General features: G+C 40.7%; 1 protein-coding gene across 1 annotated transcript in view; it reads right to left on the minus strand.

Moving 5' to 3' along the window:
* SLC38A9 (solute carrier family 38 member 9) overlaps nucleotides 1–1,226 on the minus strand; it is a 64,033-nt gene extending 62,807 nt beyond the window's left edge. The window contains exon 1 of the mRNA XM_049768149.1: nucleotides 1,103–1,226. Within this exon, the coding sequence (XP_049624106.1) occupies nucleotides 1,103–1,215 (113 nt within the window). The 5' untranslated portion in view covers nucleotides 1,216–1,226. The remainder of the gene's footprint in view (nucleotides 1–1,102) is intronic.
* Nucleotides 1,227–21,507: the final 20,281 nt, after the last annotated feature.

The raw sequence follows: 21,507 nt of genomic DNA on the forward strand, positions 1-21,507 counted from the left end.
TTGGGACCATATCAGGTAGAGCTCAGGGTTTACTCCTGGCTCTTTTTTCAGAGATCGCTCCTGGTGGGGCTCAGGGAACCTAAAGGTGTGCTGGGAATCAAACTCAAGTCATCTGTGAACTAGGCAAGCACCACTATTTCCATTTTTATAATTGCTCAAGAGACATGACAAAAATAGCAACAACAACAACAACAAAAAAAAGCAAAATAATGTCAAGAGTTCTTCAGTAAATACAAATTTATTTTCTAAGTTCTAAAGACATTACTGTAGCAGAGGTATTGATAGCAGTTTATCTTAAGGCTACATACACGTATAAAATAAGCAAAAAAATACAAATTATAATCAGCTTCTCAAGTTTCAGTAATTCTTTATTATTTTAGGCCCATGAGTAGCATTTTAAAGTTTTTCTCATGTAGAGCTTACACATCCTGAAGGTTATCACTATGTAGTTCATCTTTTCTTCCATTATATCTTTTCATCAAAATGTCATTTTTCAGCTATTTTGTAAGTAGTCTATTAAAATTTCATACTAGTGGTAATAATTTTAAAGGACTCCTTTGGTTTTCAAGTATACAATGGAATTTTAGATTCAAGTTGTCTTATACTATCTACAAAATTTTAAGCTCCATGTAGTTAAAGATGAGTCATTGCCTAGCTTACAAAAGCAGCCAACAGTATATATTTGTTAAATAACTTCTTTTCTTTTTTTTTTAGCCGCAACCAGCAGTGCTCAGGGGTTACTACTGGCTCTGCACTCAGAAATCTCTCCTGGCTCAGAGTACCATCTGGGATGTCACGGATCAAACCGTGTCTGTCCTGGGTCAGTCACGTGCAAGGCAAACGCCCTTCCACTGTATTACCACTCCAGCCCCTAATTTATAATGATTGCATCTTACTTAGTGGAACTTCCTCAAAAATCCTCTTCAATCAGAGATACTGTGCTTTGTTTAAAAAAATGAGAAAATGAAATCCACATTTATTTATTCCCACACATAAGACATATATGGCCCTATAAAAATTTTAATAAAGATCATAAAAATGTTTGTATTTTAATAATTTAAAACTTTAATCATAAAATGATTGCTTCACTTTAAGCACTTACCTTTTTGATCTTATATCTGATGGATCAAACTGGATATTCAGTGGTTCAGTATTTACTTCACGATCTAGCTCAGGACTGAGAAGAGGCCGAGAATCACTTTCCGGTTTTGCCATTTTTCTCAGATTTTAAATTCTGAAGAAGTCAGTCCTATGTAATCAGAAGAAATCATGTAATGCTCAGCTGAAAATCATTTTATTAAAAATTAATGTCTGAGTATGCATAAGAAATTGAAAAACTGAGAATCTGGTGACCTAGCCAAAGAATCTATATTAAAGGAGCACTGCAAAATGCAATGAACTGATAGAGGACAGAAAAAGAAGCCAAATATAGGCTTATGGGTATAAATTTAGGTTGGTGGATATCATCAAATGATATTCACTTGACTATAATCATTTATAAGTAAGATTTATTTGCATCATTTTTTTTTCTATATAGCCACTTTAGGCAAGTAATGGGAGTGGGTAGTGGTGGTTTTTTTTGTTTTTTTGTTTTGGTTTTTGGGTCACAACAGCAGTGCTTAGGGGTTACTCCTGGCAAACTCAGGGGACCAGATGGGATGTCAGGATTTGAACCACCGAGCTTCTGCATGCAAGGCAAATGCCTTACCTCCATGCTATCTCTCTGGCCCCGGGTAGTAGTAGTTTTAGGTGAAATTAGGAGGTACTTTCTGTTTGTATGTACCATGGAGATGCCAAGTGATGTTTTTTTTCCCCAGAAAAGGCAAAAGTAGGCTAAATAAGTTTGGAAACCCCTGATTTAATATCTGATTTTTCCTTCTAATCCAATGTGAATTAGAGAAAATAGTATCCTTCTGATATGAAACAAATTTATCAAGAAACCATGTTACTTCGCTTTTTTTTTTTTTTTTTTTTTGGTTTTTGGGTCACACCCGGCGGTGCTCAGGGGTTACTCCTGGCTGTCTGCTCAGAAATAGTTCCTGGCAGGCACGGGGGACCATATGGGACACCGGGATTCGAACCAACCATCTTTGGTCCTGGATCAGCTGCTTGCAAGGCAAATGCCCCTGTGCTATCTCTCCAGGCCCTACTTCGCTTTTTTTAAGTAGAAGTAGAATGTTTGTCGCAATACAGGCAGGGAAAGGGGGGGGGGTATTGGTGATGGGAATGTTGCATTGGTGAAGGGTAATATTCTGTTTATGACTGAAACCCAACTACAAACATGCCTGTAATCATAAATAAAGATTTCAAAAAAATTGTATGGTTCTAGCATAATACCAAAGTGCTAATAAGCAAAAGGGCTGGAAAAAGTCAAATGAAGGTGTTGAATTAAAATGTTTGAAGGTCCCTGCATTTTCTAAATCAGTATTACACTCTGATGTGATGCACATTCTAGTTTTAAAGGTATCTACGCACATAACAGAAAGCAGTATACAAGTTAAAGTAAGGGGAATATAGAATGATTTTAAAAATATATAAATCAAAAAAAAGGAGAAAAAAGAAAGCATGAAGGAGAAAAACTAAAAGGAGTGGAATAGATCATTATTGAAAACCAACAACCTCACACTGGAAACCTCACTAAGAAATAGTTATTTCTAAGTTCTAATTTACTTGCTCCAGAACTTTGCCAGAAGGAATTCACTAAGGACTTCTCTATTAGCTATTCCTCTCTGGTCCTTCCTCCTGTTTTCTTTTTGTTTGCTCTTTGCCTTTCTGACCTGAAACTGCAGAATCTTGCCAGGGCCAGGGAAATTGCTCAAAGGTCTGAACCAAGTCCGTGGGAGTCATAGGTTTGATCCTTCAGCTAGGAATGGTCCCCTAAGCATCAAGAAATAGAACAACAAAATTTAACACATAGTGCTAAAGGTTTTCTCTTTTCTTTCCACCCTAGCTAACTAACCCTCAGGTAGAGATATCAGAAAGAAGTTGAATTAGTAACAAAAGTTGATTACCAAGTTGTAAGTGGTAGAGTTAGAATCACAACTTTTTTCTTTTAGTTTGTTGTTATATCGTTTTGGAAGCTTACCCTGTAGTGCTAAATGTTTAAACTACCAGCTCTGCACTCAGGAATCACTCCTGACAAGGCTTGGAGACTCAGAAATAGAACCTAGGTTGGCTGCAATGCAAGGCAAGTGCTCTCTACCCACTGTATCATCGCACAGGCTCCAAAACTAGGCAGTTTTTAGGGCAGAGCCCATACATATTTTGGGGATGAGTCATCCCAAGCATTGCTCGGAGTCCTGTGCCATGTTCCTTCCCAGTGACACCAAGGTGGTTCACTATTAGGGTACATGGATGAGGATGAGGAGCCTCTCAGGTTCTCAGAAGCTGAAAACCCCCTGGTGCTCAGGGGCCTCCAGAGCCACACTCAGTGTTGCTGTGGGATGGAGGAGCGCAGGGCAGGGATGCCAGGGTTTTGTACTTGGGTCCTGCATATGCAAAGTATATGCCCATGATTGCTGAAATATCTTCCTGCTTCTGAGCCTACCAGCGACCCTGGCACTGCTGGGGGCCCAACAGCACTTTGTACATACCAGCTGATGGGCACTGTGGAGCTGAGTGGCCCCTAGGTCCTCTCAGCATTGCTGGGTTTGGCTTCAATTAAAAGAAAAAATAATAGCAGAGGGGTGACTGAGTGCCACGTTCTTTATTTCTTACATGAATCAACCATGAAGAAAATCAGCTCCCTTCAGTCAAGGGGAGATAGTCCGAAATAAACCTAGGGAGGGCAATTCAAGCATAGTAGTATATGCAAGTCTGTCTGTCTCAGAGGTGATGTAAGGCTGAGCACCAGCACTCTGCACACTTATTTCGGTGGCTTCAGCAGGGGAGACTGAGACACCTTGACAGTCAGCATCAAATGTGATTCGTGACTCAGCCAGCCTATTCTACCCAGAGAACTATCTCGTAGTCTAGTGCTGCTCAACCTTTCCCCAACTGTGGATATCTTAGTTTACCATCAACCTTTTGTTTTAATATGAAGCTTGTTTTCTAAGACAAGGAAAAGTTCTCTATTGCTAGCAAAACCTACTGAAAAGTTTTTAAGTTTTCCTACCAATGGTTACTTTATATCCTGGATATTTCACACCACACACCACACACACACACACACACACACACACACACACACACACACACACGAAAAAGCCCCTAACGAGGTAGCTCAAATGGACATGCCTAGCATGAGCAAGGCCCCGAATTAGATCCCTTGGGAACACGTATATGATTTCACACCACACGCACACACGCACACACACACACACACACACACACACACACACACACACTCACACGAAAAAGCCTCTAACGAGGTAGCTCAAATGGACATGCCTAGCATGAGCAAGGCCCCGAATTAGATCCCTTGGGAACACGTATATGAGTTAGCTCTGGTGGGAGTAGTACCTGATTCCCGAATACCGCCCCCAACCCAGCATCGCCCCGTGTAGCCCGTCAAAAATATAAATAAATAAAAGGAGAGGGTACAGATTGGATTTAACTACTGGTCTCCGCAATGGCTGAAGGTATTGCTTGGAAGTAAGAAAATCTAGATCCCACTCAAGTTGAAGTTTGCTTCCCGTCGGATTCCTCGCCGGTAAGTAAGTGGAGCTCGCTGATTCCAGCTGCGGGGGGAGGTCACCTATCACACAACTAAAACGGAGTCGAGGGGCTAGGACGTGGCTAGGACACACCTGCCAGGGTCTCTCTGTTTTGGTCCAAGTTCGAGCTACAAAGGGTTTTTTCCCCCTTCCTTCCTTCATCCCTCTAGCCCTCTGCTCCGGGAATAGTCTACTTAGAAGCGCTCGCGTTTCGGCAATTCCAGTTCTCGGCTGAACAGCCATCACCCAGTCTTCCCCCAGCTCCAATCAGCACCCCTCGAATTCTGAACCCAGTCCGGGCAGGAACCCTGAATTTCTCGCACCTGACCACCACGAGGAACTCCTCCTCCCAGGCCCCCTAAGTGGGCTCGGTCGCTTCCCTAAGAAGCTTTTCACCATAAACTCCAGGTGACAGCCGGCTCCACTATCAGCTCAGTCATTCCGCCGCTTCCCCTGGTTCTAGCGCTCCCCCGGGAGGTTTAAGTTTGCAAAATCAGCAAACGTGCACTACCTGGACAGGCTAAAGGCTCGATCTCGGAGAAACGGGCGGAAGGTGAACCCCCCTTCCTAAATCCTTTCAATTTGCAGCAGCAGCAGCAGCAGCAGCAGCAACAGGAGCTGCACTCAACAACAGGAAACGGCAGTGGCCTAGGCCGCGGGGTCTGGCGGGGGATGAGTTCGGCGAGTGCTCCGCCCGGGCACCGCCATCAGCGCTCCCGCCTCAGATGACTACAACTCCCAGAAGGCGCTACGCAGCCCTACGTCTTCGCCTCGCAGCTCTGCACACCTACTCCCGCCTCCCCCCGCCCCGCCGGCAGCTGGAGCAGGGGCTGTGCCTCAGGCTGGCCCTGACGTGCTGCTTGACGTGTAGTTCCTCGTCCCGAGCCCTTCACTCTTCTCCTAGCAGGAAAGTGAAGACCCTTGCAAATCAGGGACCGCTAGAGAAAAGGGTTGATGTGACTTTTCTTCTGGTCTCACCTCCCAGGAATTTCTTTTCTCAGCCGCGGTAGTGAATTCTCGTCTTTACGTACCTGTTATTACCCCGTGGAAATCAGGGTAATAAAATCAGGGTTTGCAAAAAAAACAATTGGTGGCTTGGCACTCTTCCTTCCTAGACATTTGAGCTTATTTCTTGTTTGTTTTTGTGCCATACCCTGCCGTGCTCTGAGGTTGCTCCTGGCTTTGCTCTCAGGGATCAATCCTGGCAGGCTCGTGGAATCCGATTCTCCAAGGATCTGGAGATCAACCCCGGGTCGGTCGCGTGCTAGGCAAACGCCCTACCCGCTGTACTATCTCTCCGTCCCTCCCCAACCCAGTATGTTTTTTATATAGTGATAAATTAAGTCTTAAAAGAGGAACATTAGGAAGAAATTAGCACCTCCTCTTATAAATACAAGCTCAAGGCAAACCTCTGAAAAGCTTACTGATAACTCCTAAACTCGCTTTACACGGGAAGCCAGTGGTTTTTATTTGTGTTAGTGATAGTTATGGTTGGCTATTTCTTTGCGAAATAACAAAACAAAATAAGAAGATACTATGATGTGACTCTTGTTTTAGGAGAGTAAGAGGGAAGAGGGATGTAGCTCAGTATTTTCTCCTATGAGGCCCTCCTGGAGTTTGATCTCTAGCACCTGGAGGGGTGGGTAGTGGAAAGGAAAAGGATCCAAATTGGAATTATAGTCAGTACTTAGAGCCAAACATTTTACATGCATTTGGGTGTGCCATTACTTTAGAATTATTATCCCTATTTTATAGGAAAGAAATAGTCCTGGATAATTTAAGAAATTTACCAAAGAATTTAAAGCCAAAGAACTATTTAGTGGCAGACAAGCCAGAATCTGAGACTTTATTCTAAACATTATACACTCCAACACTACCAACTACTTTGCCCTCTGTACTGTCACAAGGCAGGAGGGGCTTAACTATTATTCCTTTAAAGGCAGCATGTTATTTTTTTCTTCTAGTAATTTTTTTTGGTAAACTTACAATGTCTCCCCACCATTCTCCCCACACAGTGTCAGCCTCTCTCCAATGTTCCTAGAGACCACCCATACTACCATCATCCTGCCCCAGCCTGCTATCATAACTGGCACCTTTTTAACTTTGGTTGTTAAAATTTGGGCCTCATAATTTCATTGTTGTTGACTTAGTAGTGTGGATATTTAGTTCTGACCTTCCTGTTGAGTTGGTAGTTGGTTATTTACGGTAGTTTTGTCCTTTCTTAACACCATCAATGCACCTGAGTCCCTTGTCCTCTGTCCTCCATCATTTCATATATATCTTCTCTTCCTCCACTCAATTTTTTTTCTTCTCCTTACTTTACCTTGGGACCAAGAGTATTATAGACAACCAACATTTAAACCATAGCATTCTTCTGTGCAGTTCTAAATGCCACATGTAAGTGTATCATCCTGTATATTATTCTTCTGCTTACTTCATTTAACATAATGTCCTCCAGTTCCATCCATGTTGCAGCGAATTGTATTATTCCTTACAGCTATGTAGTGTTCCATTAGTATATATATATATATATATATATATATTATATATATATATATATATATATATATATATATATATATCTATATATATATATATATATATATACCACATCTTCATGATCCACTCACTTTAAATAGTGGTGTGCAGATGTCATTTTGAATGAATGATTTTTTTTTTCTTTTCTGGGGATAGATATCCAAAAGTGGAATTGCTGGGTCTAGGCAGCTCTCTCCTCAGCTTACTGAGAACCCTCCATACATAGGCGTTTGCTGTGTATTTTTTGTAATATTGTTTTTGCCTGTCGTCCCATATGGATCTTCCCTAGGTGGGGTGATTAAGGAAATAATAAAAATAGCTTGTTGGGGAGGCGTAAGGGGCTTCTTTTTGCCAGAGCTGATGCTGGTTTGGTTTGCTTTTTGGAGCTGGCTACAGACTGACAAAAGACTCTCTTTGCTGAAACCTTTGGTCCCCTAATCTTTTGTCTATGTTGATTATTTACTCCGGATATTAATTACCAAGGACTTCCCCAAAAGGAGGGGTGGAAGAATGGGATTTAATTTATCTTTCTGGGAGCTATTTGTGGACCAGAAGAAACAATCAATAAGGAGTTCAAATTCCACCAAACAGGCGTTTGACATAGGGGTTGAACCAAAAACATTCCACCAGCAGTGGATGAGAGTTCTTTTTTCATCACATCCCACCACACAAAGTATTTTTAAATGTGTGCCATTCTTACTGGTGTAAGATTATATCTCATGTCATCTGGATTTGAATTTCTTTAATGGACAGGTTGATAATAAACATTTTTATGTGATTACTGGCCATCTGTTGGTCTTCAGAGAGGTTTCTATATTCATTTCCTCTCTCCATTTTTTGATGGGCCTTTTAGGTTTGGGGGATTAATTTCTGTGAGTACTTTGAATGTTTCTAGCTATGAACTCTTTATTTCATGTATTGAGTACAAATATTTTCTCCCACTCAGTTATCTGCCTTCTAGTTTTAACCCATGTTTCTTTGCCATAGAGAAATTTCTAGTTTGATGTAGTCCCATATTTCAGGTTTGATTCTATAAGGACAGAATATTATTTTGCTTATGCCCACATTTCAAAAACGTTTATAACTTTCCTTGGCCCTACTGTAAAATCAATAATACATTCTTTGTAATAGCTTACAGTGATAAAAAATTTTATCTCTGCATTCCAGGAGGAGAAAATCATTTAAGCATGTCTGAGCAGCAAAAATGTAAATGGCATGGAGTGAAAATGGCAAAGAAGGAACTTGAAAACGCCCCCACCATCCCACTATAAATTACCTAGTAAAACTTTAAAGATAAAGATTTTTTAAGCTTTGGAATCTAATTTTTACAAGTTTTAAATTACTGAGGACCATTTAAGAGCCATGGATTTTGGTAAAAGAAAACTTGATCATTTCCCACTTTCTAATTAAAAATAGCCATGATGTAGTCCAGGTTCCTGGTGTAGGTATGAAAGAGGACACATGGACATAGTTTTCAAGTAATTACAGTTGATTGTTTTGACTTCTCAGGTGGTTTCCTGAAGTTTGACTCAAGGGCTTTTTCCCTTGCCTCAGAGCCATCTCATAAAGGCAACTTCCCAGGCATTGTTTGTGGAGATAATATAAAGCAAAGGCCCTAGTCCTGTTACTAGGGCCAAGGAAGAACATAACCAAATGAGCCTAAGAAGAAGAGGTGAAAACTTGGGGGTGGGGGGAGAGTGGCTCTTGTATCCTAGGCACTATTTCCTTTGAGGTGCAGAAGCTTCTCAGTTTAGTATATTCCATCTGTTTAATCTCTGCTTCCACTTGTTTGGAGAGTGCTGTTTCCTCCTTGAAGATGCCTTTAATCACAATGTCATTGGAGTGTTTTACCTGCTATCAAGGCCTTTAATCCATTTAGATTTGATTTTTTGTGCATGGTGTTAGATGGGAGTCTGAATTCACTTTTTTGCAAGTGACTAACCACTTGTGCCAACACCACTTGTTGAAGAGGCTTTCCTTGCTCCATTTTGGATTTCTTGCCCCTTTATCAAAGATTAGTTGACTGTATGCCTGGGGAACATTCTTTGAATACTCAAGTCTATTTCACTGATCTGAGGATCTGTCTTTTCCAATACATGCTGTTTTAATAACTATTGCTTTGTAATACAATTTAAAATTGGGGAAAGTAATGCCTCCCATATTCCTTTTTCCAAGGATTGCTTTAGCTATTCATGGGTGTTCATTGTTCCAAATGAATTTCAGGAGTGTTTGATCCACTTCTTTGAAGAATATAGTGGGTATTTTTAGAGGAATTTCATTAAATCTGTACAATGCTTTTGGGGGAGTATTGCCATTTTAATATATTCATTCTGCCAATCCATGAGCAGGATATGTGTCTCCCTTTCCTTGTCTCCTCTCTTATTTCTTGAAGCAGTCTTTTGTAGTTTTCTTTGTATAAGTCCTTTATCTCTTTAAGTTGACTCTAAGATATTTGAGTTTGTATGACATTAATGTGAATGGGATTGTTTTTATTTTTTGAGATTTATCACTCAATAAATTTTTATTGGTAAATCTTTATCGAGTGATAAAGTTCTCCAAAAATTAACCAGCTTCCTGGGATTAATTTTTTTTGGGGCCACACCCAGTGACGCTCAGGGGTTACTCCTGGCTATGCGCTCAGAAGTCGCTCCTGGCTTGGGGGACCATATGGGACACCGGGGGATCGAACCACGGTCTGTCCTAGGCTAGCGCAGGCAAGGCAGGCACCTTACCTCTAGCGCCACCGCCCGGCCCCTGGGATTAATTTTTTAATGTCCATTTCTTCTCTATCATTATTGGTTTATAAGAAGGCCATTGATTTTTTTCATGTTAATTTTCACCAAATACCCATCAGATAAGGGGCTAATATTGAAAATATACAAGTATATATATGCTTATATATACAAGAAAAATATACAAGGTACTGACAGAACTTAACAAGAAATAAAATATAACCCCATCAAAAATGGGGAGAAGAAATGAACAGACACTTCCTCAAAGAAGAAATACAAATAGCTAAAAGACACATTAAAAAATGCTCCACATCACTAATCATCAGGGAGATGCAAATCAAAACAACTATGAGGTACCATCTCACATCACAGAGACTGGCACACATCACAAAGAACAAGAACAATCAGTGCTGGTGGGATGTGGAGAGAAAGAAACTCATTCACTACTGGTGGTAATGCTGTCTAGTCCAGCCTTTATGGAAAACAATATGATGATTCCTCAAAAACTGAAAATTGAGCTCCCATATGATCTAGCTATACCACTCCTAGGGATATACCCAGGAACACAAAAATACTATTCAAAATCCCTTCCTCAGACCTATATCCATTGCAGTGCTATTTACAATAGCCAGACTCTGGAAATAACTAAGATGCCCTTCAACAAATGAATGGCTAAAGAAACTGGTACATATACACAATGGGAATATTATGCAACCATCAGGAGAGATAAAGTCGTGAAAATTTCCTATACATGGATGTACATGGAATCTATTATACTGAGTGAAATAAGTCAGAGGGAGAGAGAGACACAGAGTAGTCTCACTCATCTATGAGTTTTAAGAAAAATTAAGGACATTATTGTAATAATGCCCAGAGACAATAGAAATGAGGGCCAGAAGGACCAGCTCACAATATGAAGCTCATCACAAAGAGTAGTGAGTGCAGTTAGGGAAATAACTACACTAACTTGTACACTAAATAAACTACACTATCATGACTATCTTAATGAGTGAGAAAAGTAAAATGCCTGTCTCGAATACAGGCAGAGGTTGAGAAGGAGGAATGGGGCATTGGTGGTGGAAATGTTGCACTAGTGAAGGGGGAGTGTTCTGTTTATGACTGAAACCCAACTATAAGTGTGCTTGTAATCATGATGCTTAAATAAATATTTTATATTAAAATGAAAGGAAGGAAGAAAGAAAGAAAGAAAGAAAGAAAGAAAGAAAGAAAGAAAGAAAGAAAGAAAGAAAGAAAGAAAGAAAGAAAGAAAGAAAGAAAGAAAGAAAGAAAGAAAGAAAGAAAGAAAGAAGAAGAAAGAAGAAAAGAAAGAAGAAAGAAAAGAAGAAAGAAGAAGAAAGAAAGAAAGAAAGAAAGAAAGAAGAAAGAAAGAAAAGAAAGAAAGAAAGAAGAAGAAAGAAAGAAAGAAAGAAAGAAAGATAAGAAAGAAGAAAGAGGAAGGAAGGAAGGAAGGAAGGAAGGAAGGAAGGAAGGAAGGAAGGAAGGAAGGAAGGAAGGAAGGAAGGAAACAAACTTGGGGTGAATACAGGTTAAGAAAATCTCCATATTGTCCCCAAAGCCCTACCAGCAATGATCCCTGAACACAGAGCCAGGAGTAAGACCTTGAGCACCGCCCCCAAAATAAAACAGAACAAAAGCATCTTCTTTATATATTTTTTTCATGGTAAATTGAGATTTGCATGCCTTTGTCTAACCATCTGCTTTTAAAGGACCTAAGAGAGTCAATGTTCTTAGTTCAGGCTTTATGAAAATAGAAAAGTCAAGCCTTAAGCACAGTTGTAAACTCTTTGGTTGAACGTTGAAAAAGTGATGCAATATAAATATTTGGCAAAAATTGTATTTTTGATTTTGGCTGCTTTTAAATTTTATTTTGCTACTGAAAAGGGAAATCAGCCCCCCCCCACCAACCTTGGTGGGTGCCCCGCCCTTTAGGGAAGTTGTCACGGCTTTGGCCCCACCCTTAAGGAAGTCGTCACTGCCTCGGCCCCACCTCTACCCCTACCTCACGAATCATTGGTGTTATCGTAGCGGAAGTCCAGCCCTCAAGGACTCTTCTTCCCCTCCCACTTCCCATCCCTATATAAGGGGGGTAACGAGGGACCCACGAGGTCCTTTGATTCTGGTGGGAATTCATAGACCCTGACCATTCATAATGGTCAGTATTAAAAGCACTTTTTAAAGCATCTGCTGGAACTCATAAGCCTCTTCATTTCTTTGCGCCGGGCAGCTAAAATTAGGACTTCCGGACCTTTCATTTTGGCGAGCCAGCCAGGAGTCCTCACTCATTCTGCCCGGCACAAAGCTATGAAAAGGTGTCTGGTGAGTTCTGATGTGTGTATGTGTGTGTGTGAGCACGCTTTGCTTCGTGTCTGTCTTAGTCTGAGATTATGTTGTATTCTGTGTCCAGTGGGAAGCTAGCTTTGTGGTGGTTTGGCAAATGTTATGAGCTCTTTGCTCGATGTGGAAACCGAGTAGAAGCAGACTTTGTTTCATAGGGGGGTTAAAGTCCCCCCGGGTGACTAAGGAATCTTCCACCTGATGCGTTTCCAGGTGTGTGTGGTTCCCCGTCTGATGCGTATACCAGATGGGCAAGAGGTTGACGAACTTTGGCTGCTTAGGTCACGACCCTGGTGGTACCCCAGGGGTTTAGTAAGAGCAGCTGGAAGACGTTCCGAGCTGCTGAAGAGGTTGTCTGTCTGTGATTTTTGGAGCTCAAGAACTTGGTCATTGGCATAGTTGTCTGTCTAGGATTTATTGTGGATGCAGAGATTACTTGAACGCATTTTGCTTGGTTATTTGTGGCGCCACGCTGTCTGTTTGTCTGTCTGTTTCTTGTCTGTGTGTTCTATGTTTTTTTTTTTTTGGTCTGACCACGGGACGCAAGCCCGACCCCCTCTCAAGGGCCGACCCCTGGGGAAAGGGGCCGACCGCCGGTGAGCCCGCGTCTCCCTCGCCCGTCAGTCGTCCCAGCAGCGAACGCGCAACCCCCGCTGCCCGCGGCGCGGCGAGAGGGCGCCCGAAACCCGCCTAACCCGCTCCCCACCCAACCAGGAAGCTGGCGCATGCAAGGTCCACACTAGGGACTTGGCGGGGGGTGTTGGAAATTGCAAATCCCAGATTTCTCAAATGGCCATCGGGAATAAATTTTCCTGGAGAATTTCTGAACTTTGCAATTCCCCAACTATCCTGCCATGCGTTCAGGCCAAAAAGAGCAACTGGCCGTTTTTTTTCTAGCCGAAAAAGAAAAAAAAAAATGCTTTTTAACTCACCACGTGGTGAAGAAATTCACCACGCCCCAGGGCAAACTATTGTCCTCCCAGCTCCACCTGGCTGAGGAATGTAGGTCATTTACATATCAAAGAAAAATCTAGCAAATGGTTTGGAAGTCAAAAAAAAAAATTTTTTTTTAAGCATTTAAATTTCTAACTTAAAGGTTTCTTAAAAAAATTAATAAGAAAATGTTGCAAATTACTGTTGTTATTTTTGTTTGTTTTTCGGTGCACATGAAAATTTTTAGCAGCGAAACCACTACAAAAAAATGAGTGGCGAAGCTTAAAAAAAAAAAAAAAAAAAAGGGGGAGAAAAAAGAAAGGAGCCGAATGGTAGGGCGTTTGCCTTGCATGCAGAAAAAAAAGTGGTGTAAAAAAAAAATTAAAAATGTGTAATAAAAATGTGTATAATCAATCTAAATAATTATTAATATGTCTCTAGGTTAAAAAAAAATGTAAATGTTTTTAAGCATGTTCTACCAAAAGTAGTAAGTATTCATTCTTTCTGGTTTTCAACATTAATTTGTGTAACGTAAATTCCTGGTGTTTTCTGTTTAGAAAACTAAGTGAATTTCTATATTTAGAATTAAGCATAATTAAAATATTATTTTGCAATTTTTCATTATATGTTACCAAGAACATTAATATTTGTATCACAGGAGGTTTTATAAAATTGGTCATGGTTTTATTTAAAAATGTATAAAATGTTTCGTTGCAAAAAAAAAAATTCTAAAATTATCTAAGTAATTTAAGTAATATTTGCTTTTTCTCTTCTCCCAGAACCTTTTAGTACCATTTATGTCATGGCATCATGTTGCTTTGCACAGAATACAAGCAAATGGCTTTTCTCTCTGCATGGGGAGTAGTCCTCATGCAAACAGAAAATCAAAAAAATTAGTAAGGGAACCCCAAAGCCCTCTTTCAGAGGAATAATTGGAGTTGAGGCGGTGTGACAAGCAGGCACCGGCGAGGAACTGAAATAAATGGCCTGAGTAAGGAAATTGAAGATTTTCCTAAAAGATTATCACAGCCTGTGGGCCCTGCTCTCTCCCTCAAGCTCAGAAGAAAATTCGAGGTCAGTCTCTTCCAAACCTGGAGAGGAGTGGAACAGACGAATCACCTCTAAAATTCCTGCAGAGGGTGAGATGCCCAGCCAGAAGAACCTCATGCTGAACCGACCAACTCATCAGCCAAACCTGAGTGACTGTGAAAAACCCTGCTGTGTCTACAACCTATCCTCAGAAAAGTTCTGTAAGTAATGGGGGTGCCCCAGATGGAGATTTCTCCAACAGTGCTGTATATGTGCAAAGGAAAAAGCCAAGTTATTCAAATACCGGGTAAGGTACAAGGTAAAGGTGGAGAGAAAAACCATTTTTGGTAGCTAATTAAAATTCTAGTGGGCCTAACTTAAAACCCACTTCTTTAAAGTAACTCATGTAAAAATGCTCTTACTAGTTGTATTAAACCAAATCATAAATTGCAAATGCAAATGTTAGTCTAACTGAAGTAACTCAAAACTGTTTATTCATAATGCTATTATGCTTTGTTTTCTGTTAATTAATTTGTGCTATCATTACAGACAATAAGAACAGCTATGCCATTCAAGTTGTGCTATTTACTGCTCCAAGGCCTGAGTGGGTTAAGTAATATTCCCCTGTATAATTAATCTAATCCTTTTCAGGTGTTAAAACTGTAAAAGTAAACCAGTTAACTGCTCCTTTAGGGAAATATGAGATTTCACCCTATCTAGAGATTGAAACTGCAGTCCCCTGTCAGCCTGAAGTAGCTACAGAAGATTGATCTTCGACCACGTTCCCTCTAATAACTTCTAGGGTAATGAAATCTCTAAAGCAAAATGGTCATCAAAAAAAAAAAAAACTATAAGGGGAAAATAAAGGCCGCAGAAATTAATAAGCCAAGTTAACTACTAAGAATAACATTATGCCTATCTATCCCAGAGGTTAAAGCAGGTAGCAAAAATTATGCTTCTCTTGGTAATGTTAAAAAGTAAAACAGTCATTAATAAAAATAAAATTTCTTCATCTCTGTCTAACCCAGTGCAGGAAAGGCAACTGAAGTTTAGGGCTCTCTACCCCAACAGCTGTTTAAGTTGCAGAAATGAAGAAAAGAAAGCAGAAACCTCCTTATTTTCGTTGTGGAATTCACAGCCTATGTGAGAAGAACTGCTGTCAAGGTGAACTGCATGCTTCCTGGGTTCACGCCTTCCATCTAAAACCTGAAAAGTGAAGCACACTGAGAATCCTCTCAAGATACGGGTCCGGCGGGCACACTTCAGCCCTAATGCACTCACTAACTCTGAAAATGCTCTCCCTGGCACTTGCTAAGGAAGGGCTCGAACTGCTTACCTCCGGTCCTCTACTTCCCATGTGTGTGTTTGGGGGGCCAGAATGGGTGTGTAAAGCAAAACCTCAGCCTTTGCCTCCCTCTTGGGGGTGGGGGAAATTGGCCTCTGGCTGTCCCTGTCTCACTAGGTAATCTAACCTTTGCTTCTTCTACCTGTACTTATGTCAAAAGGTAATCCCGTTTAGCTTTAAATCTTCTGTTTGCTATTCATAACAGCACCAAATCTGTAAACCTGGGTCAGGTAGAAGGTACTCAGTGCTCAAAAGTCCTGCCTGATCCCTCTAGCCCAGGGTATTTACCTCCGAAACGGATATAAATATGTGGTAAAAATTTGGCTTATGCATCCCAGCATTAGTGCTCCCCAACATTAACATCATCCCAGGAACAGAGCCCATCCCTCTGCCTAGCATACATTTCTTAGGCACTCCTAGGTCTGAGCACTCTACTGGTAGGGCTCAGAAGTTGCAGAAAAATTGGTAACTGGAAAAGCAAAACTAGCAGGGCTAAACAGAAATAACAAACTCTCACAAAAGTTAATTTCAAATGTGTAAAACAAAATCAAGCACCATCAAGAGTAGCTGGCCAAGATACAAAGCTATTAAATGGTCCCTTATGGTCTTTATGGCATGGAATTCTCCCCTATCTAATACTCCTACTGGGGCCCCTCCTAAGCCTTTTTACTTCTGGTAGCCATTGGCCCATGCAGGGTTAGCTCATGCAAATAATTATGACCAGTAATATCAGAAAGTAAAGGCCCCAAAATCACATTGGCTTCTAGGATTAGAAGCCTCCAGTACAAGAAGTGGGGATTGAAAAGGGAAATCAGCCCCCCCCCACCAACCTTGGTGGGTGCCCCGCCCTTTAGGGAAGTTGTCACGGCTTTGGCCCCACCCTTAAGGAAGTCGTCACTGCCTCGGCCCCACCTCTACCCCTACCTCACGAATCATTGGTGTTATCGTAGCGGAAGTCCAGCCCTCAAGGACTCTTCTTCCCCTCCCACTTCCCATCCTATATAAGGGGGTAACGAGGGACCCACGAGGTCTTTGATTCTGGTGGGAATTCATAGACCCTGACCATTCATAATGGTCAGTATTAAAAGCACTTTTTAAAGCATCTGCTGGAACTCATAAGCCTCTTCATTTCTTTGCGCCGGGCAGCTAAAATTAGGACTTCCGGACCTTTCACTACTAAGCATTTAATATAGGATATCTCTTAAATTACTGAGCCCTAAAATAATGGAACAAGACTTAGTACACCTATTTGTGTGTGTTTCGTTTTTTTTGTTTTGTTTTGTTTTTAGCCATACCCAGCTGTGCTCAAGGTTTACTCCTGGCTCTGCACTAAAAGTAGGACTCTGGGAATTATATGTGATGCCTAGGGATCAAATTCAGGTTGATTGCTTGCAAGACAAATACCTTACCCACTGTAATAGCATCCTGGTTCAGTACTGATTGCTTTATATGAGAACTAAACCATATTCAAACCTGATCATATGTCATTTCTGTATCGTTGTTTTTTGTGATGGGAATCAAATCCAGGATAAAGTACCTGCAAGGTAAAGTGCTCTATTGCTTAGTTATTCTCCCAATCTTATTTGTTTGTTTTTCAGTTTTGGGGCCACACCTGGCAGTACTTAGGGGTTCCTCCTAGCTCTGTGCTCAGAAATCACTTCTGGCAGGCTCAGGAGATCATATGGGATGCCAAGGATTAAACCCAGGTTTGTCCCAGGTCAGCCATTTACAAAGTAAACACCCTACTGCTGTGATTTCACTCTGGCCCCTTATTTGTTTTTGTTTTTTGTTTTTTGTTTTTTGTTTTTTTGGTTTTTGGGTCACACCTGGCAACTCTCAGAGGTTATTCCTGGCTCTACACTCAGAAATTGCTCCTGGCAGGCTTGGGGGACCATATGGGATGCCGGGATTTGAACCACTGTCCTTCTGCATGCAAGGCAAAAGCCCTACCTCCATGCTATCTCTCTGCCCCCCCTTTTTTTTGGTTTTTGGGTCATACCCAGCATCACTCAGGGGTTACTCCTGGCTCTATGCTCAGAAATCGCCCCCAGTAGGCTCGGGGGACCATATGGGATGCCGGATTTGAACCACCGACCTTCTGCATGAGAGGCAAACACCTTACCTCCATGCTATCTCTCCAGCCCCCCCATTTGTATTTTTAAGGCACATTTTATTGAGTTAAAATAAATACCACTGAATTACAGAATTATAGGAGAACAGCTTCATATCTCTATAAGTGCATAAACTCTACCTCACCTAAAGCTCTAGAGCCAATGACACTGTCAAATAACCCCCTCCACATGCTCTCACTTCCCTTCCCCTTTCTCTATGGAAACCACCATAGTTTTCACTTACTCTGTTGTGTTTGCTATGTGTTTTATTATGTGTTTTGCTAGTTTGATTTGTTATATTCCACAGGAACATGAAATTATCAAGTATTTGTCATTTACTTCCTGACTTACATTGCTTCTCATAATTACCTTAATATCTACCCTTGTTGCCTCAATTTCATCTCTTTTAATAGATGAATGATTTTCATTGAATATATATCACAAAATCTTTTTGTTTGTTTTGTTTTTATTTTGGGGTCACACCTGGCGGCACTCAGGGGTTACTCCTGGCACAGTGTTCAGAAGTTGCTCCTGGCAGGCTCATGGAACCATATGGGATGCTGGGGATTGAACCAGGGTCCATAAGGGGTTGGCCCTGTGCAAGGCAAACACTCTACCACTGTGCTATCACTCTGACCAATTCATAAATTCTTGATCCTGCCATCTACATGTAGATATTTAAGTTGACTCATGTTTTGACTATTGTAAATTTTGATTCCCTGAATACAAATGACCTTTCAAGTCAGTCTTTTCATATCATTTGAATAAAAGCCTGGAAGTGGTTTAGATTGTATGTCTTTCTCCCCCCATTCCCTTCTCTTTGTTGTCATTGTTGCTGTGAGTGTGGGGGAGGGTCACACACTTGGCTGTGGTTTAGGATCACACTGACAGAATTAAGAATTATGCTCAGCTGCAATGTGGGGTGCTGTGGGGATTCAAATTCTACCTCATGCATTCAAGGCAGAGTTTTACAACTAAACCTTATTTTTGAGCTCTGTTACTTGTTAGTTTATAATTTTTGTTTTGATAGTGCCAGGAATCCAATCCAAAGCTTCACACATGCAAAACAAGTGCTTAAGCCACATCCTGGATCCCTGACTTTTTGGGGGGGCGTCACACCCTCTGGCACTGAGGGGTCACTCTTGGCTTTGCTCTCAGAAGTGACTCCTGGTAGACTTGGGGGACCATATGGGATGTTAGGGTCCAAACCACCATTGGTCCTGTGTCAGCTGCTTACAAGGCAGCCTTACCGCTATGCTAACGCTCTGGCCCCTGGACCCCTGACTTTTAAGGAATGTATATAATATTTTACATTTAAATAATACCATTTTTTAGTCTTACCAATAGTGTACAAGAGTTCATTTATTTCTAAACTCTTGCTAACTTATATATTTTACATTCTTTTGTCATTGCCCTCCTCCTTTTCTTAATTGTAGATGTCGACTTCAACAGAAGTTATGCACACACGCCTAGCTACAGTGCTTGCATATTTGTAGCTGTGGTGTTGTGGGGTGTTCTCAGATCAGTCTGTGGTTTTTTCCTACTCAGCTGTGGTACTCACTAAAATTTGCAATCTTTTGTTGCAATGCTAATATGTGTGCTCATAAAGAAGCAACGCTTTGTCGAAGTACACAAGTCACAGTTGTAATGCTTGCCAGGTGATTCTGTGATGTTCACATGTTTACTCTTCGGGATCACATTTCCTAGCTACGGAATCTACACATATTTTTTTATTTCTTTTTTTGTTTTGTTTTGTTTTTTGTTTTGTTTTTGGGCCATACCCGGCAGCGCTCAGGGGTTACTCCTGGCTCTACGCTCAGAAATAGCTCTTGACAGACTCCGAGGATATGGGATGTCAAGATTCAAACCACCGTCCTTCGGCATGCACCTTACCTTCATGCTATCTCTCCGGTCCCATCTTTTTTTATTTCTACTGCTTCTGGGGTGTTTATATATACTTGACTGTAATGGGGTTTCATATTGCTTGCTGTATAACAGCAAAGCTTCCAGGCTCAAACCACAGAGCTGACCATGCATGCTCAGCAAAAGTGGAGTAGTGGAGATTTGAAGTGGGGACTTGCAAGGCTCTAAGCCTTTATTCCTACAGGCCATTTCTTCTTCTTTTTATTATAGGCAATTCTTACAGGTAAGAGATTATATTGTGGTTTAATTTGCTTTTCCTAATGACAAGTGATATTGAGCATTTTTACTTGTGCTTGTGGGCCATCTGAATTTTTTACATTTTTTATTTTTGAGAGTGGTGTTGCATTTTTTTCAGCAACTATTGATTAAAATAATGCAATTTTTTCCTTTTATTGATATGTGCATTACTTTAATTGATTTTCATATCTGAAACCATCAATGCATCATTGGAATGAATCATACTTGATTATATTATTTAATTTTTTGATATTACTGGATTCAATTTGCTAATGTTTGATTGTGGACCAATATTTATCAGATATTGGTCTATAGTTGTTTTGGTTGTATTGTGCTTGTATAGTTTGGGTTTAAGGGTAGTTCTGGATTTGTAAAATGTGTTTGGAAAATATTTTCCATTTACTTTATTTGGGAAAAGTTTGAGAAAAATAGATCTTACACTTTTGAAAGTTGCTAAAGTTACAAGTTTAACAACTTAATTTTTTTGTTGTGGTGTGACAGGCGCCATATACTTTGTTATGTGCTATGGGGAGGGGATTGCGTTGTCAGAGATTGAAGTAAATAAAATGATGTAAAATAAAACTTGAAAAGACACACAGACATGGGCACATGCCAGAAACTCCTGAAGATAGTAACCCTGGGCCAGAATAGATCCTCTACCTCTCATCAGCAATATTATTAAACTTTGTTATTTGAGAGCCTGTTTCACATTCTTTATCTTATAGCAAGAACTGGTACACTTTCTGTGCAGGGTTTAATAGTAAATATTTTCAGTTTTTCTGCCAGTTGGCCTCTGTCAACAACTACTGAATTCTGTCTTTATAGCATGAATGCTGCAAGCACAGACAATGTGTGAACTGTCCTCCATTTATTTAAAAAAGCAGCTTTGGGCTGAGTTTGTTATCAGAAGAGATTATTTATGTTTCTTTCTTCCCTTCCCAGGTGGGTCGTAGACAATGGTGCTGACAGGTTTGCAATTGCAAGCCTGTCAGGACCAGATCACCTAGGCCCAATGCCAAGGTTTGAACTTGGGCCTTGCTATTGTCAGGCAATCATTTTCAGTCATATTCTAGGTCCTAGCTAGTAGTTTTCTAATTCCCAGTCTAGAGTGTATAAAGTAGAAGTTGTTTTTTTTTTGTTGTTTTGTTTTTTTGGGCCACACCCGTTTGATGCTTCAGGGGTTACTCCTGGCTAAGCGCTCAGAAATTGTCCCTGGCTTGGGGGGACCATATGGGACGCCGGGGATCGAACCACGGTCCTTCCTTGGCTAGCGCTTGCAACGCAGACACCTTACCTCTAGCGCCACCTCACCGGCCCCTATAAAGTAGAAGTTTTAAATTATTAACTAGAATCCTTTTTTCTCTACTTTTTTTTCTTTTTTTTTTTTACTACTTTCAAAAAGAGTGAACCTGAATTTTGTTTTCATATTTTTACAAAGCTCTCTCCCCTTGAATTTCCACCACAGGGTATGACTCAATTCCCCAAAATTGTTTTCAAAACATATTCTAGCTGATTATTAAAGTTTTAAAAAATTCAACTGGTTAATCTGACATTGTTAGTGCATCAGGTAAATCCTTCCATACACGTTGGGGGAAGAGTCAAAGATTACAAATGGTTCTGGAGCTGAAATGCTGAGCCCTTGAAGTGTC

Source organism: Suncus etruscus, chromosome 2, assembly GCF_024139225.1.
Source record: "Suncus etruscus isolate mSunEtr1 chromosome 2, mSunEtr1.pri.cur, whole genome shotgun sequence".
Classification (NCBI taxonomy): Eukaryota; Metazoa; Chordata; class Mammalia; order Eulipotyphla; family Soricidae; genus Suncus; species Suncus etruscus.